At 45.0% G+C, this 18,182-nt stretch overlaps 1 protein-coding gene across 1 annotated transcript in view; it reads left to right on the top strand.

The window, feature by feature from the left end:
• The window catches only part of astn2 (astrotactin 2), a 324,099-nt gene that overhangs the window by 263,413 nt on the left and 42,504 nt on the right, over nucleotides 1-18,182 (top strand). Inside the window, exon 18 of the mRNA XM_030785297.1 lies at nucleotides 1,738-2,000. Within this exon, the coding sequence (XP_030641157.1) occupies nucleotides 1,738-2,000 (263 nt within the window). The remainder of the gene's footprint in view (nucleotides 1-1,737; nucleotides 2,001-18,182) is intronic.

Here is an 18,182-nt window from a genome sequence, read left to right as displayed (position 1 = left end):
CAATGTGATGAAGTGTGTTGCAGGAAATGAATCATTTGAAAAGCTTAGCCTAAGCTGTTACCAATTACTCCACGTGTCATTTTTTTTCTCTCTTTTTTTTCCATCCCTCTCCTTCTCTTTCGGCGAGAGGAGCACAAACATTGTGACTGCTGAGACCACTTTGGCCCCAGGATAACACATCTGCATGTTGTTGTTGACTCTAGCCTTCCCACTATCAGCTCTGCCATGCCTCTCCTCCAAAAAAAATCTCGTTTCAGGCCCCATCGTTTTGCTTAAAGCGATGCGATGGATGTGAAAATTGCTGAATTGCTTCGGCTGGCTGGATAAGAGCCTGTGTGGGTTTCGAGATGGGCGTATAGAGCAGAGGTTTTTTGGTGGGGGGTGGGGGGTGGGGGGACCACCCTTCAAGCTGTTAGGGTGACTCCTCTCCCCTCCGCGTGGTCGAAACATCTGCGAAAAGCAATGCCCCAGCACTCAGTCAACACTCAATTAGCGTCTCCGATCCCATGGCCGGGAATACTGGGGCAATGCACGGAAAGATCTCCTTCGCTCAAATCAAACCCCTTTGTATTTACACTGAGAGGGACAATTTATCACTCAGACCTCATTCTCCCAGCCTAATGGATCAGTGACAGTTTGATATTACCCTGACTGAAGTACATCCAGATGATGTCCACCAGAAGCCAGTTTCAGGCTTTATCGTGATCCTCCTCAGACTTCTGATTCCAGATCGGGTTTTTTCCGACTCAGGAATTATCCCATTTATTAGAAACTGCAGTGCAAAAACTGATTCTAAAATTGTGGTTAAGGTCCTTCAGATATGTTTGGGAAGTGATGTTAAGAAAATTCTTTCATATAAAGTGAATGAGCATCAGATAGAACAGCGCAACATTGACTGGGCTCTGGTCAACAGCATATAAAACCTTGAACAACTCCTATACTTAATGTTAAATGATTTTCAGTGAGTCAAATACTGGAAGTATTAATCTCTATATGGATATATTCTCAAGTCCCGTCTGGGTTTGAAACGGGACAGCGTGATTCCAGATGTATGGTGGCCCTGCAAAGAATCAGATGCCATTAATATTCCATGTTGATTTCTTCATGATTGTTCATCATTGTGTCAAGATGGTTAGAATCTCTTGAGGTTCATGTTTTGTTCACATTGCGCTGCAGATAACTTCTGCTGACAGCCAGCTGTTCGATATCCATGATCTGTGACTGACCTGAGACTGGACTGTTACTAAACCAAAGTCTACCTCTCTCCAATGACTGACCTGGAATCAGATTATGACTAAACCAAAGCCTGTCTCTGTCCTAGAACTGACCGAAACCTAGACCTGCACAAAACAGCGAAAGTTGCTCATTTGAGGAAAAACTCTTATAGGTCAAAAAGACTGTATAATTTTGATCCTTATTCAGGCAGTTAAAAAACCAAAGACCCAAGCAGGTGGCAGTTGAGTGGCAGTGAGATATTCTTATATTTTAAAGCACCACTAGTTCTGTCCACACATGTCTGCGAATCTATTAAAATAGAATTTATTACATACCCAGTGGTGGTCTACAGATAATTCTATATGCTATCAAGTCATTATTATGTCCTAAACAGTCAAAATCTGTTTCTGCTTAATAGAAATCTTCATGTCATTACATCAGTTACCCCTTTGCCAGACTCCATTTGTGACATCAACTTGTGTGTTGTTCTGAGTGACATGACTTTGTCCCTCACCTCCACAGAGGCCACGGACCAGGGAAGCCGACGGGAGCTGAAGTCCCTGCCATTCATTAGCTACCTGTCAGGTCTGCTGAAGACGCAGCTGCTGTCGGACGACCTGGTGGCAGGCGTGGAGATCCGCTGCCAGGAGAAGGGCAGCTGCCCGGCCGCATGCCACTTGTGCCGACAGGCAGGCCACGAGTCGCCCAGCCCCACACCTGTCCTGCTGGAGGTCAGCCGCATCGTCCCCCTGTACAGTCTGGTACAGGACAACATTACCAAGGAGGTAGGGACTATTTGAAATGAAGGCGAGGTGCAGTGAGAAATGGAGGAAGAGAATATACATCAGCTTGTGTGTACGTGCTTTTAAAAACGTAATAATGTTTTAAATTTCTTTCTTTCTTTCTTTCTTTCTTTCTTTCTTTCTTGTGATTGGTAAGGGTTTACATGGTGCTTTAAGGCAAGAATGTGAATTAAAATCTCAAAATGAATAACAAATTATCGCTCGCATGTTATAGAATTACCAATATTACATTCAACCACTCCAAAGAAATAAACCCATTAATCTTGGTTCATGGAGAGAGGCCTACATTCTCTGGAGGGGGACCTTTCTTTTCAGAATTGGAGGTGGTTACAAACAATACTTTCAGTCTTTAAATATCACTACTTTCCTTTTTTGATAATATTAACTGTCAAGGTCTGGAGCAACTTAGATGAAGCCTGAAATATGGCCCCTAGTACTACTATCAGCACTATCTCTGACATTTGACCTCAGTGTCTGGTCACACATAGATCACACATAGAATAAATAGATCCCAAATAAGCAAGCCCCAAACCCCATTATCCCTTGATCCCCTGCAACAGAACTTGAGGATAATTATATGTTGAGTGTCTGTGCACGCACCTGTGTGTGTGCGTGTGTGTGTGTGTGTGTGTGTGTGTGTGTGTGTATGTGTGTGTGTGCATGTGTGAAGAGGTGCGGGGTTACAGCCCTACCTATTGTCAAGTGCATGGAAACTGATCAAGGAACAATCTGTTTCCAGACATAAAATTGAAAAACTCATTTGGTTTTTCCATACTGATATGAGCATGAATGGACTTGCAGTTACAAAACTTGCCTCTAGATGGCATATGTGCTTTGTTTTTCAACTTCCCAGAACCTTGGGAAAGGAATGACATAATGCACAATCTCAGCCTGGAAAGAGTGTTAATGGATAATTTGAAGAGAAAGATGATAACGACTTATAGGAAGCATTTGAATGTTTGAGTGTTAAGAAACATTTCGATGCTTGGGGGTTTGCATTTGTATGTGAATGTGTGTCTGTACATTCAACACTGGTGTACATATTTGTATGTGTATTGGTAAATAACAAACATACACTCTTCACATTACTCTCAGATACTTAATGTGAAATATGACATTTCTTCTCAAGCAGAGGACGCTAATTCAATTAGCTACATGATGGTCATTGTGTCATGTGAGTCACAAAGTTAATGCGGATGCTGAATCACATTTCGAGCAGCTTGCATATCTCTTTTTTTCCCTACCCCCCCTCTTTCTCTTGGGCTGACGTCTTGGAGGAGGAGATGCAATTAGTGAGCGTCTGTTGTATTGCAGCGTTACAAGCCAGACACGAGCGTGACTCACCTACCAAATGGTCTCTTCTGGCCCTGATGAGTAGCACCCCTGGGGAACCTGAGCGGTGCATGGTTCAAGCCCCCTCGATATTCCTCGTTAATTGAGCATCTCGCTGAAGTCGTGGCGAGTGACACAGTACACGGCTCTGTACATTCTGGAGGTGGGACGTCGGAATAAAAGGATGACACACTCGCACAGGACGAAGTCCCTTCCACCAGCCACACTGCCACCAGCACGACGTTTGGCTAACGATGAAAAGGCACAATCGATAGCAGACGGTCAGTCCCCGAAGGGACTCACTGTCAATAGATAGATGGACGGAAAAGCTAAAGCGCTTCCCCCCTCCCCCTCCAGGTCACTTCCACAGTCGTCTGGGGACAGGAACTGACTGTGGTGGATCGCTTGTTCACGAGATGATAGCGGGAGTGCAACGGCGAGGCTATTGATGCCGTTGACCCCCCTGAGGATTGAGCCAGTGCTTCTCTTGGCCAAGTTCCTGACAAAACCAGCCTGCCAATTAGCATAGCAGACACAAAGGCCCGCTGGGTGTATGCTCAAGCATAAAATAGAGCTTCGGCATCCGGTTCGAGCCAACCTCGGCTCACTCTCCTCAGACAGACCCGTGTAATGCTCCTGAACAGGAGCCATGAGCTCAGTGTAACAGAACTCACCCTGAGAGGAGAGGATGGAAAAGAGAGAAAGGTTTATATCATTTGATAGGTCTTTTGTACCATTCCTACACATTTCTGTGTAATAATAATTACTGGAACTGTCCCCCACCAAAAAAAAAAAAAAAAAAAAAGGCTCCTTCTCAGTTTGCTAACACTCCTGCGAGAGAACAAGGTTCTCCCATATACATATAAAAAGTTCAACTTATGTAGAATCACATTGCTTTCAGATGCTGAATCAAAAAAAAAACAAAACAAAACAAAACAAAAAAATAAACAAACAACAAATTCACAGTGCACACAGAGACTCTCTGTATTTTATGCTTTGTAAAACACTTGCTTTTATTAAACACAATTTTACCAATGAGGTTGAACTGATAGAGTTTTCTCTCTACCAGTGCTTGAATGCTTTATTGTAAATACCCTGAAACTGTGATAAGTCATGGTCAGCTATGGTAGAATCTCATTTATAGGAGAAGAGGCTGCAACCCCCCCCCCCCCCCCCCCCAAACAAAAAAAACCCACAACAAAAACATTTGTCACTGTCAAGATGTGCTATCATATACCTTAGGCAAAATAAATAAATAAATAAAAGGTACAGTGAAATAAACGTGGGGGGGGGGGGGGGGGTGTTAGGGACATAATTGAGGTATGGTGTTTTTCTGTGGGAAGTTTGTTTAATTCTAGTAAGATTATCAGTGTTCCATAGAAACAGTATTCCATGCAGATTGCTATAATCACTTTCTTTACTGCATCTACTATACCTTTTATGGTTATGTTTAAGCCATCCCTGTAGCCTGCATACTCACATGCCTATCCAATTTCTTGTGAGACCATTTGTTTGGCTGGTGTCTGGATTACATTACTTTGGACAGTTATCAATCCACACTTCATTTAGGTATGGCTGGTACTGAACAGGCTATCTCATCAGGTTTTTTTTTCCTCCTCAAAAGAAAAGTCCAGCAGTATTACCACCAGAATCCTCATTACTTTATTCAGTATGAAAGAAGCACACTGACTGCCTCTCATACGTTAGTAATGCCAATGATTCAACCTGATGACATCTGAGGCATGACCCCAGGCACATTCAAGTGGTGATTCCAATCAGTAAAGTTTCCCTACAGTAATTTGTTATCTCTCCATATTGCAGAAGAATGGGAAGTAAATTAAAAGGGAACAGTAAATCAGCTATCACGCTTAACCGAATATTCAAGTCAGGGTCTCCACAAATGAAAACAGCTTCACTCCTACTTCCTCCAGTGACTCACTGTGGTTAAGATTATAGGGAGAGTTGATATGAAAACCCACATGTATTTTACTCCATTGCATATCTATACCCAAAGGATTATGATTATACCCACTTCAGAACCTCAGGCAGATGGTAGATGTAAGCATCTCCAAATGTTACTACAGCTGACAATGTCATCAAGGTAGATCACGCAGAAATCCTCACCAGATGCACTTGGACTATGAGTCTTTGAAAAGTCACAGTAGACAATGTATTCTCTACAGACCAAATGGTGTCATGATGAATTCTTGGAATCCAGTGTGCATTCTGAATGGTGTGAACCCTCTGCATTCCATCCCAGGGATACCGACCAATACCCTCTACTGTCTCAATATATATATCGAACAAACTGAATGAGGAGAAAGTCCTGAGACACACACAGAGTTCCACCTTCCCTTGGCAATAAGTAAGGACTGCCCCGCCCTACTATCTGATAACTTGGTAACGCCCCATCTCAGATGTGGTATGAATCTCCCCCTTCAGTATCTCTGTCATACCTAGAGCAGAGACTGTGAAGGTGGTGTCTTGCCTTTCTGAGAAGACATGGTGTGGTATACTAGGTCCTTCCTTCCAAATGTCTGTCTGAACAGGACAAGGAACTCAGCAAAGAGCTCCCCTAGTTTGATCTACTGATCATCCTCGTAAGGAAGGGCCTTGCCATATTGGACTGCACTGACCACCCCCTGCAGAGGGAGTTTGAGCTTCTACCTTAAGGTAGAGGATGCAGAGCTCCAGCACATAGGACTAAAAAATTCAAAGACTGATGTGTTAGCATGGCAATTAGTAGGCTGAATTTGCACAAATGACTGCACTAAGCACTTTTTTTCACTCTGCAAGTTGGCTCATCCTTTGTCTCCACATGAAGTGATCTTGCATTTTACTGTAATGTATTGTAGTCCCAGTGTCCCATCTGGTATGTTGTCTCTCATGTTGTCTGTCATATTGTATTTCACAATGGTTTGAATGAATGTGAATGTGTTTTAATACTTTGCTGCAACCAAATCTCCCCTAGTGGGATAATAAATTTGACTTTGACTTTGAATGTTAAATGGTTTTTATAAGTAATTTTAATTTTGAGTAAAGTTCGAATTATCCTTTCAATAACCATATATGCATGGTTGGTATGGGCTGATCTTGATAGCAGTGATGGGGGCATAATGTAATGTCAGTCCCCTGGTCTGTCAAGATCTCAACGAACAACTGCAAAAGAGCACTGAAACCTTTGGATGTAGTTATGGAATAGAAAGGGAAAGCTTTGAGAAATCCTATCCTTAAGTCACAGATAACTTAAATATGTTGCTGTCCAGGACCGATCTTCTCCAGAAGTCCACCAATATCTACTCTGGTCTGCTGGGAGGAGGCTGGTACTCCCAAGTGCAGCAGCAGACTGACCTGTGTTAGACCTATGAACAGCTCTGGTTTCTTGGCAAATGTAGCGCAGTAGCACTGACCATCAATATAGCTTATGGGTCGGAAGAAATGTGAGCTGACTTAGAGGTACATTTTAAGGTGCCTTAAAATGTTCTGATCATGGTGTGCAAAATGTGCCCTGGACGACTGGATATTAGCCCAGGTTTAAAGTATGGGTCAGTGGACTATAGGTAATATCATTTGATATCACCCAACATCTGACATGTACTTTAGACACAATGAACTCTGGCACATATGGGTGTTTGTCAATAGGCTTTTGGTAGCAGGTTTTTCTGGGCCCTTTTGCTTTGAACCCAGTCACACTTCCTCTGAGTCTTCCAAGTCAGACACATTTTCTAAGCCTCACAGAGATTCACATCCAGCTTTCATAAGGCCTGGGCAAATTGGGCAAGACAAATTAAAATCTTCAGTATTAGAAATGATAAAGCAATCTGGTAAGAGGTGACACAGCAGAGGAAAGTCTCCTCTAAGTGTCATGTAGACAGGATTATTCTTCAGAACCACTATATAAAAATACACATTGGTCCCTCCATCCTAATAGTTCGTTGGCAGTTGTCAATTTTGCTGTTTTGAGACAAGTTGATACACAATGCTTTCTGATTTTAAGGCGAAGTGATTCTCTATGCCTGTGAGGATATTTAGGATATCACCCTCTCATGGCAAATGCGAGCATGATATCCATAGACTTAGCTTTTCTGTCGTAGAACATATTATTATAACCTGGTTGCTGAACATAAACCCCAGTTAGCCTGTCAGTATGTCCATGGCAGCTATCAGGGTCTTCAAAGCAGTGGTATCTTCCTGATCCCAGTTGTCCAAACTGATATCTCTGGTACATCTGTGGATTCTTTGCATTCAGCCCACAACAAACCTTACTATACAGCAAGGCCAATTTTGCTTCTGTCAGTCAAATAGGCATATGCAGCTTCACACATTTTTTGTCATCATAGGAATATCATCTTACTGATATCATCCTTGCCATGCTTGCATTTGAGGCAACATTCAAAAGCCGAGTTTCAGGTGGAGGTGCATTTTAGAAGGGGTTTCCCCCTTTGGTACTGTTGGGATTTTAAAGGTGGGGATACGTATCTGGTGCAATGTCAAGGTCTGTTTCAGATCAGGATCAAATTTGTCATCAAATTTGTCATCCGACACAAGGCAGGTCAGCACAACATCATGGCTGATTACCTCTCCAGATTGCCGACCTTCGGCAATCCAGAAGAGGAGGGAGGTAATGTGACAGAGGGCTGCAATGCCAGGTACCACCTAGTCACCCGTGCGTTGTGATCCTTCATGGTTTGGATCCAAGTGAGAGCACGGTGGTCAGTGTCTAGATCAAACTCTCTTCCCAAGAGATAGTACCTGAGGCTGTCCAAGGCCCACTTTATGGCGAGGCACTCTTTCTCAATGGTGGAATATCTCTGTTCTCTGGGCAGCAGCTTCCGGCTCAGGTACAGGACGGGACATTCTTCCCCTGGCTTCCCCTGTGCCAGTACCGCCCCAACACCCACAGCTGAGGCATCCACCTGGACCAGGAACCGCTTCTCAAAGTTTGGACTTTGGAGTACTGGGGATGCACACAAACACCTCTTAAGGGTGACAAATGCCTGTTCACACTCCTCTGTCCAAGTGACTGGATTTTTCTCTATCTTGCTGGTGAGGTTAGTGAGGGGTGCCGCAATGGTGGCAAAATTGGGGATGAACCGCCTGTACCACCCAACGAGTCCCAGGAAAGATCTGACCTGCTTCTTGGTGTGAGGACGCGGGCTGTTCTGGATTGCCTCGACCTTGTCCACTTGGGGCCGGACTTCTCCTCTGCCCACCAGGTAACCCAGATATCTGGTCTCAGCCCTTGCCCACTCGCACTTCTGCACGTTCAGAGTCAGCCCCGCCTGCTGGACTCGCTGGAGGACTCTGCGGAGGTGGCGGAGATGGTCCTCCCAGGAACTGCTAAAGACGACCACGTCATCTAGATAGGCCGCACAGCAGTCTTCACAGCCTTGCAGTACACGGTCCATGAGCCGCTGGAAGGTGGCTGGTGCCCCATGCAGCCCAAAGGGCATGACTGTAAACTGGTACAAGCCCATGGGGGTCCTGAAGGCGGTGTACTCTCGAGACTTCCCCTCCAGTGGCACCTGCCAGTACCCCTTGCAGAGGTCCAGTGTTGTGATGTAGCTGGCCCTTCCAATCCTCTCCAGGAGGTCATCAATACGGGGCATCGGATACTCGTCAAACTGGGAGACGGCGTTGAGCTTCCGGAAGTCCATACATACCCTGAGGGACCCATCCTTCTTTGGTACAATGACGATCGGGCTGCTCCACTCACTAGTTGATGGCTCAATAACACCCAGATCCCTCATTGTTTGGATCTCCTCTTTCAGCCCAGGCACCAGGCGCTCTGGTACTCGATATGGTCGCTGCCGTATGGGAGTGGAGTCTTTAAGATGAATTTTATGCTCCAGTACCTCAGTGCGACCAGGCCTCTGCCGGAACAAGGCTGGAAAGTCAGCAAACACCTGCTGGAGCTCCTTTCTCTGGCCACTCTCCAGATGCTCCAGGTGGGTACTCCCCTGCTGCTGCCAAGCCCCCAAGTCGTCCTTATTTTCCTCGTCTTCCTCCACCTTTCTCACCAACATCACTTTTGCCTGCGCGGTCTGCCTCTCTTTCCATTCTTTCATGAGGTTTACGTGGTACACCTGTTTCTCTTTGCCCTTGTCTGGATGATGGACCTCATAAGTGACTGGGCCCATCTTTCTGGTGATGGTGTAAGGCCCCTGCCATTTTGCCAGAAGCTTGCTGGTGGATGACGGGAGCAGCAGTAGGACCTTCTGCCCAGGCTGGTACTCGCAGTGCCTGGCATACTGGTCATACCACAGCTTCTGGGCTTTCTGTGCCTTTTGTAGCCTCTCTGCAGCCTCCTCTCGGTACTTCTCTAGACGATCTCGCATCTGCAGGACGTACTGCACAATGCCAGTCTCTGACGAAGCTGATTTGGCCCCTTCCCAGGTCTTCTTTAGGAGGTCCAATGGCCCCTGGACTTGCCATCCATATACCAGCTCGAACGGAGAGAAACCTGTAGATGCCTGGGGCACCTCCCTGTAGGCAAAGAGCACAAAGGGAAGCCATTTATCCCAGTCTTTCCCAGTGTCCACCACAAACCTCCTTAGCATGTTCTTGAGGGTCTGGTTGAACCGCTCCACGAGCCCGTCCGTCTGAGGGTGGTAAGGACTGGTCCGGATTGCCTTGATGCCTAACTGCCGATGTAGCTGCTGCATCAAGCGTGAGGTGAAGTTCGTCCCCTGGTCCGTCAGAATCTCTTCAGGGAACCCAACACGGGAGAACAACTGGACCAGAGCACTGATGATCTTTGGGGTGGTGATAGAGCGGAGTGGGAAGGCCTCAGGGTACCTGGTGGCGTAGTCACAGATGACTAGGATGTACTGGTATCCCGCACTGCTCTTCTCCAGGGGTCCCACAATGTCCATTGCAATACGCTGGAAGGGGGTGGAGATCACCGGCAATGAGTGCAGAGGGGCTCTGTCAGACCTGCGGACGGCACCTGTTTTCTGACAGACAGGACATGTAGTGCAATGTGACTGAACATCAGTGTACATGGAGGGCCAATAAAACCGGGAGCTTAACCTGAGGTATGTTTTCTGCAGGGCTAGGTGACCTGCCCAGGGGATGGTGTGAGCAAGGTGGAGGACCAAGGGTCTGCATGCAGTGGGTACGACTAAACGTTTAACATTTTCTCCTTCCACATACAAAATCCCATTCTCCACAAAAACCCGTTCCCCATTATAACCCCCAGAGCTACCCCCATTTGTACATGCCCTCTCAAACAATGGTTTTAGTGACAGGTCTGCACATTGTAAAACCCCAATGTTTTCTGGAATCTCCCACTCCCCAGCATCAAGCCCAGACACATCTGTTTTGGTTACAGGAGACCCCAGATGTTTCTCTAGACGCCGCTGACGGCGTGACTTTCTGGGCCCTTTGGTCCCGCCCTGGCACAGACTATCACACAAGTCTGGCAGAGGCTGCAGACCCGCCTTAGCCTGGGCCCTTGTAATCACAGGACATGAGATTTCCACATTCATTGCATTTTCCCCATTAGTTGACAACAGATCTGATAACACTGGCAAGTCCCTCCCCAAGACCATATCCGTTGGCAGGCTCTCAACCACTCCAGCATTCAACAAGTACATCTGATCTTTTACATTGACTGTAACCTCTACTGTGGGGTACATCCTCTTGTCACCATGCACACACTGTACAATGATTTTCCTGCCATAATTCACGTTATTCTCAGGGACTAGACACTTTTTTATGAGGGTCATAGAACTACCAGTGTCAACAAGTGCTTGAACTGACTGACCATTCACAAGAATTTCACATTTCATATCCGAGCATCCCCCCTCCCAACCAGGACTGTCCTCCTCCCTTGGCACATAACAGAACCCAGTCAATTTAGGTTTACGCACTGGACACACAGAAGCCTTATGGCCTGGCTGCTGACAATAAAAGCACACCAGCCCTTTACTCAGATTACGGCAACCGTCCCCTTTTACACCCCCTACCCCAACAGGGTTACCTCCATTGTCCCGATTGTCTCTGGGGTCTCTGGGTGCTCTGGGTGTTGTCTGTGGTCGCTGCGAGCTCCTTCAGCGGGCATTCAGGTACTGTAGGGCTAGCTTTGCAGCAGTCAGTCCATTGTCTGGGTCGTGCTCCTTGACCCAGGTTCTGACATCGTAGGGCAGGACATGCAGCAGCTGTTCAAGGATGATCATCTCGCCGATCTCCTCCTTCGTGCGCTGCTCTGGTCGAATCCAGCGGCGGTACAGTCCTTTCAGGCGGTTGTAGGTCTCGGTGGGGGTCTCTCCTGGTGGTGTGGTGGTCTCCCTGAAGCGCTGGCGGTAGGTTTCTGGTGAAATGTCAAATTTCTCCAGCAACGCCTCCTTCAGGTCTGTGTAGGAATTAGACCTCTCCTCATCCATTGCTGTATAGGCCTCCAGTGCCTTTCCTGTCAGCAGTGGCACCAGGCGGCACGCCCACTCCTGCTCTGGCCACGCCCAGGTTCTGGCCATGCGCTCAAACCGCAGGAGGTAATTCTCTATGTCCTCCCCTTGCTGGTAGGCAGGCATCTTTGGCTCTTTGCAGTGAATCCTCTCAGCTGGGGATGGAGCGGGGCTGATGTTTTCCTGGACGATGAGTGCAGTGGAGCGTCGGCGTGGTGTGGGTGTAGGAAGAGCCAATCGGGGACTTTCAGATGCTGTTGTTGCTGATGTGGAGGTCAGGTCAGGTTGATGGGTCACCTCTGGTCGGGTTGGTTGCTGTGGTTGGCGGATGGACGCTGCCAGGCCTCGGATCTCCTCCAGGAAACCTTCCTCCCGCCGTTGCTGTGCGGAGAGGAAGTCCCTCAGCAGCGCCACCATGTCTGCCCCTGGGATTGCTGCTTGCTTGGGAGGCCCTTGGTATGGAGTACTGGTTCTCGGGCGCGCCCCCTGCCGCTCGGACTCCTCTTCCTCCACTGTATCCCAAGCTTCATCCTCCATTGGGTCAGGCAGCTTTACTGTCTGGGACCGAAGGCCCGTCCTCCTCCTCACTGGCTGCACTGTTTTGCGGCTGGCCATCCCACTTCTGACACCAAATGTGGCAGGGTGAAACCGAACAGGGGTTCGGGTCGCCCAAAAATGCACCAAAAATAAACAAAAAAAAAATGGCTCCGCCGCAAATAGCACGTAGGTGCAGGGTGTTTTATTTACAGTGCAACAAAGAAAAAAACCCAGTTCCAACCGAAGTGAAGAAAAGTGAAGAAAAATGTCCAAAATGTCAAATATTTACAGGAAACAAAAAAAAAATGTATATATATTTACAAAAAACACAAAAACAAACAAACAAACAAAAATATATATATATAGGTAAACAAATAGGTAAACCAATAAACAAACAAATCGCTACTTTCAATTTCACTTTCCACTCACTTCAATTCTCCACAGCTACACTCTGTCACTCTCCTGACTCCCTCAACCTACAATGATGAAAAACCCCTTTTGTACTCTAAGCCCCTCCCCCAGAACATACCACATTTGTTCTGTTTAAAAATAAAAATAATATTGCCCATCCTAATAATTTTAGTGTACAAACAGAATTTCCACAACTTTTATATACATATTATACACATAATTTATGCATTCACAATTTCACCTATCCCCATAATTTCCATAAATCATCACACTCGAACGAAAAACCCCTTTTCACTGGAGTGGCCCCTTCCCCCGTGGGCATCACGCAAGCGCCACTCCAGCTAAACCAAATAAATGAACTTGGGTTTCTGCAGCTCTGTTTGGTCCTCCCCTGCACCGGTAGTTGTACCCCGCTGTAGTACAGACAAACAGACACACGGAGAGAGGAAACGAGGAACGGAGGAAGACAAGACAACGAACAAAATCCTATAACAAAACAAAAGACATTTAAACCAAACGCTAAGTACAATAAAGACGGGACCAAACATTTCAATGAGTAATTGTGCGTGTTTGTAACATGATAAAGATGGTAACGGTAAAACAAACAACAGTAAAGACGCTAACAAACATTTAGGTGTAATTTAGGGTGTTTGTGGGGTGTTTTAACCTGTAAGATTGTGAACGTGAATGGAAAATGTTTGTGTGTATGAAACCGGGTAACCTGCTGCGCGCTTCGAGTGTGCACCCTCGAAGCTAACGCATTATGTTATCGGAATATGTGTATTATAGATATGTATGAATGGCGTACACGTAACAGGACATAAACACGAACAAACAAAGTACAACTGAGGGAAGTGGCTAGTTTGTGGGGAAAAGACGCCGCCCGCGGCCTGAGACAGAGCCCTCTGTCACAGGATGATAGTGAGGCGACTCCTCATCCATCAATGCGTATAACTCCTTCATTTCTCTGGTGAACAGGGGTATCAGTAACAGTCAGTAAGCTCAATTTTCATTTTAATTTGTGTCCTTTGCCCCTGCCTCATGTTCAAAGCGTATTGGTCAGTTGGTATCTTGGCATCCTTTCTTGGTCACGCTCTTTCCTGGCACAAAAGGTTCTAGCTGGGGTTGGAAGAACTTCTTGTGACGGGTTTGGTGAGGCAGGGTTGGGCATGTGCCTTTGAGGGGGTGGTGCTGGGACTTCAATCCTTGGGCTCTCTATTGACCTTGGCCTGGTGTCTCTGTTGGCGCAGTTACCCTTAAATTGGAACTCAGCAAGCAAACTCTTTTCAGACCCAGTCGTTCCTCTCGTTTCTCTTCTGGCTGTGTAGAATGTCATCTCCTGTCCTGGTATTGATGTGGGACTAGTATTTGTTAGCACGCAATGAAAGGAGCTGGTCTTTGGACCTACGACCATAGGTACTCGTACTCAGCCTCCTTCTCCCACTGTAGTTTATCTCATGGCCCTTTTTCTAGCTTATCTGTGGCTTTGTGGCTCTTTGTTGGCACATCGAGCAAAGGCCTGTACTCTTCTTTGCGGTTGTAGGTTTGCCACTTGCCATCACTGTTAACGCCATATGTGAGTGGGAGGTGAGTTGTACTGTGGCATGAGTTGTTCCTGTTTCCACCAAATCATGCCACAGTAATTTACAATGCTCCCAAAATTTCCAAGCAGGTGGCAAGGTATGTACAGTTTAGTACATTAGAAAAACTGGCCTGAAGCAACAAGCTACCAAGTGCCGCAACAACTAAAAACCACAGATCAGAAAACACCATTACTTTAGATCACAACATGTAGTTAGATCAGTCGCCGTTTGCTTCTCTTTAAGCAAAAGCAGCAAAGTAAAACAAAAGTAAGACCAGCTCCAATCTCAGCATATAACACACGTACAGATAATATCGTCCAGGTGCAATGGACATTGAAATGCAGCAAGGGAAAGTGCACTACAGTTGGAATTATGATAAATGTCCTAAACAATATAACACATTCCATATACCAACACCATCAGCACTGTACACCTTCTCTGCCATTTCAGCCATGTTAGCATTGTCCAAAGGTAGTAACAAAGCCCTCTGTTATATTAGAGGTTTATGCTATTGCAGATTACCACATATTCAATTTTGTCTGACGTTGTTAACCACATTATGAACAATGACCTTGCTTGCTTACAAATCAGCTAGCAAGCCAGTTAGCTAGCCAGTATTATATAAGACTGCTTATTTAAAAAAAAAGAGTCCAAAACACCGTTTTCAGCAGAATTCAGCACATTTGCCCAGATAACAACAGAATTGCATGGAAGCATGACCTCTCGGAAAGTGCTTAAAAGGCTGTGTAGCTCCTGTATAGGCACGTCAAAATCACTACCATGTCAATCTCTCCATTATGGAGGCAGGCCAGGTTCGGGTTACTATCTGGAATTAGCTGTCTGCTTCCTTGAAAAACACTGTGCTGGAAAAATGGGGCTGAAGGATTAAAAAAAAAAAAAAAAAAAACAACAACAAAAAACTGCCAGGCTTCTCAGGTGACAGTGCTGATCCTGTTTTCATCATGGTGCTGTTGCCCCCCTCCCCTTCATCCCTCCTGTCAGTACACCAGCTTGCATTGCACACAGGATGGCTCTTTGGCTCTAATGCGATAATTCAGAGGGGCAGTTAAAGGATCTGGAAAAGAACAGTGCGCAGTGATGCACTGTTTTATGACTATGTGTAAGTTCATTATCTAGATTTGTGGTATGATGTTTTCTCTGAGCTTCTTGGCATTCCAGTATAACCTAAAAATCTTCATCAACTTCATTACAAGATATGTGTGACCTTTTAACCTGTATGACTGCCAGGGAAGAACTGAATCAGATAATATGAAGAAAAAAAAAACTTGTGATTCCAAACAGTAGTCACCTATGTAATGACAAAACATCCCCTTAGTTTTTCGAGGTGAGTGTTTGTAGCTAGCTCGTAATTTACTTTACAGGATGAGTAGATGTACCTTAATGAAATCCAGCTCTTGAGAAATGACACAGGGCAAACAGAAGCAGTTAGGGTTTACACAGATCTCCATCTGCTTCACTGATCGAGACAAAGCACGCCACCGAAAAGCAAATGTGGTAATGGCAACAGAGGTTGCCATGGGGGGGAAACGCTTAGTTGAGGCATGATTTAATAATGACAGACCTCTCCAACAAATTGACTTAGAGTTTACTGACTCATAATGCTGCTTAACTCACAAAATGACTGAGGTTACCCCATTTCCCCTCTTCAACTTTGCTTACAAATATATCGGTGAGTCTAAGTGAAGTTCAGCAGTAGGTTGACTCCCTTTTCTTTGAAAAAAAATGTTGAAAGCAATTTTGGAAGAACTAAGAGCTTAATGTGGTCACAAGTCTAAATTTTCATTTTGCTGATTCCCGGATGTGCCAGGGTGATATGAGTGGCTATAATTAAATGGATGGTTGTGCTGGCTGGACCTTGTCTAAAACTGCGTAGCCAAAAGGTGCAGTTGGAGTCTAGATGCTCAAAGGTATATCAAATCCAATCTCAGCCTGTTTAAATTCACTAAAGGAGAAAGGCCCAGATATTTTCCCCACATAAGTTGGAGAAAGAAATCTCAACCAAGGTGCTTTAGGACGAAAAATCGATTTTTTTTTAGACTTGAATAGGTTCGGATTTGAGCAGAAACCATTCAAGTCGATGGAGGGCCCAAATTAAATCAGCTTAACGCACAGTCAGACTGTCTCTGTCAGCCTGGCTCTGTCCCTGATTCAGGGTCTCTTTGACCGCCGGGTCCTGCCTATCCCCCTGTGAACCTCATCCTCAATTGACAGCGATTCTCTTTTCCTGGAAAATGTTTGTAAGCATTCCTAGAAGCAAAGATATTTCCCTGCTTAGCCTGGGTGACCGGGAAGACCTTTTCCTTCCAAGGTTTCTGTGCTTCTTAGGTCATCTGGACAAATCAATACCTAGGGCCAGCTGGCTTGTGTTTGCACATATTAAGCACCAAACAGGGACAGTAATATGGTCAGCAAGGGCAAGAGAAACAGATTAATAACTTTGAAGGTCACAGTCACCTAGATTCTCGTAAGTGACAAAGGGATTCTATGAGGTCAAATGATAGAAAAAGTATGCAGAATTGTTTGAAGTAGTATGTCTTTTTATTTTTATTTTATTTTTTTTTTTAATAAGTGCATTTGTGCGCAGTACCCTTTTTTTTGCAAAATATAGCAAGTGCAGATAATTCATTACATAATTCATTTTTTTGAATACATAAAAGGTAATCCCCGCAAAAGTATTTTTTACGTCTTCCACCATTCATGCAAACCTTTTCTTCTTTGCCCAATATAGTTCACATCATTCCATCAGCTAAAGAAAGCTCTGTTTGAGAGACTGGAACACAAGCAGTAAATTGCGGATAATCAAAGATATTTTCCCCTCTCCTGAAAGATATAACAAAATGAATGGATATCTACTGACAGTTCTGGGAAATTGGGACAGTCTCAGGCAATGATGAACGATAATTAGTAGAGAACTGAAGACTTGTCTTTTACGCATGCTAACAATGTAAGGCAGAAGTACCAAGAGAGAGAAACATGGAGTCATATGTTCTGTTTGGCACCCGTGCATGCCATTGCCCATGCATTTGACTAGTCATTTATATTAGCCTCAAAGAGATTTTTTATAACTTTTGTACAAAAAAGCACCAGTGCTCAAAATTGGAGTCAACTTACCACATTAGACTTCTTGTCAGTTGGTCTGTCTGGCAATTTATGTTTACCTTCCAGTCTCCTTGGAGTGTAATGCCATGTAATGTAACTGCTGCGTGTAAGTGCTACCACAAAACAACATACACAAACAATACACGAAAATACTACATTGGGCAGCCAGACGGCAGTGTGTGCCTTGTTAAAAGTGTTTGTGCTGTCAGAAACAGGAGTGTAGTTCTGTGTGGGCAGAGTGTATATGTATATGTATAAATGTACAATATAAATAAGCAAAGCATGGATTTGTTGATATTTATTGCTGCTCTAATTTAAAATTGATTGTGATGCCAAAGTAAGTCTGCCTTGTATGGACAGTAAAGTATTCTTTCTGTTTACTTTCTTTCTGCCCATCATATACAAGGCTACATGCTTCTTCGTGAATCAGAGAAGATGGACAATAATGCTTCATTGGGAAAACTGTGTTGATTGAGCCTCCCAAGTTTATGCCCACATGCACAGTTAAATAGTGTGTTTACTAAGATGAAACCAACACGCATTACTTCTTCAAACATAAACCATAAACATAACCATAATGTTTTATTTTTTTTCTGCAATCAAGAAATCAAGCGTGGACTAGAAGGGGTTTTCAGGGAAAGTCTTGGTTGCAAATATGAGTCACTTTTTCAGTCCTGGTGTGTTGTCAGATCAGCATGCACACATAGCCGCAACAGCTTCCTGTTGTGTTTTCTGCTCGCCTGTTTCCCATTGACAGAGGCACTGAGGCTCCC

Source organism: Chanos chanos, chromosome 9 (genome assembly GCF_902362185.1).
Source record: "Chanos chanos chromosome 9, fChaCha1.1, whole genome shotgun sequence".
Lineage (NCBI taxonomy): Eukaryota > Metazoa > Chordata > Actinopteri > Gonorynchiformes > Chanidae > Chanos > Chanos chanos.
Note: the sequence above shows the minus strand (reverse complement) of the source record. Positions and strands in the feature narration are given on the sequence as shown.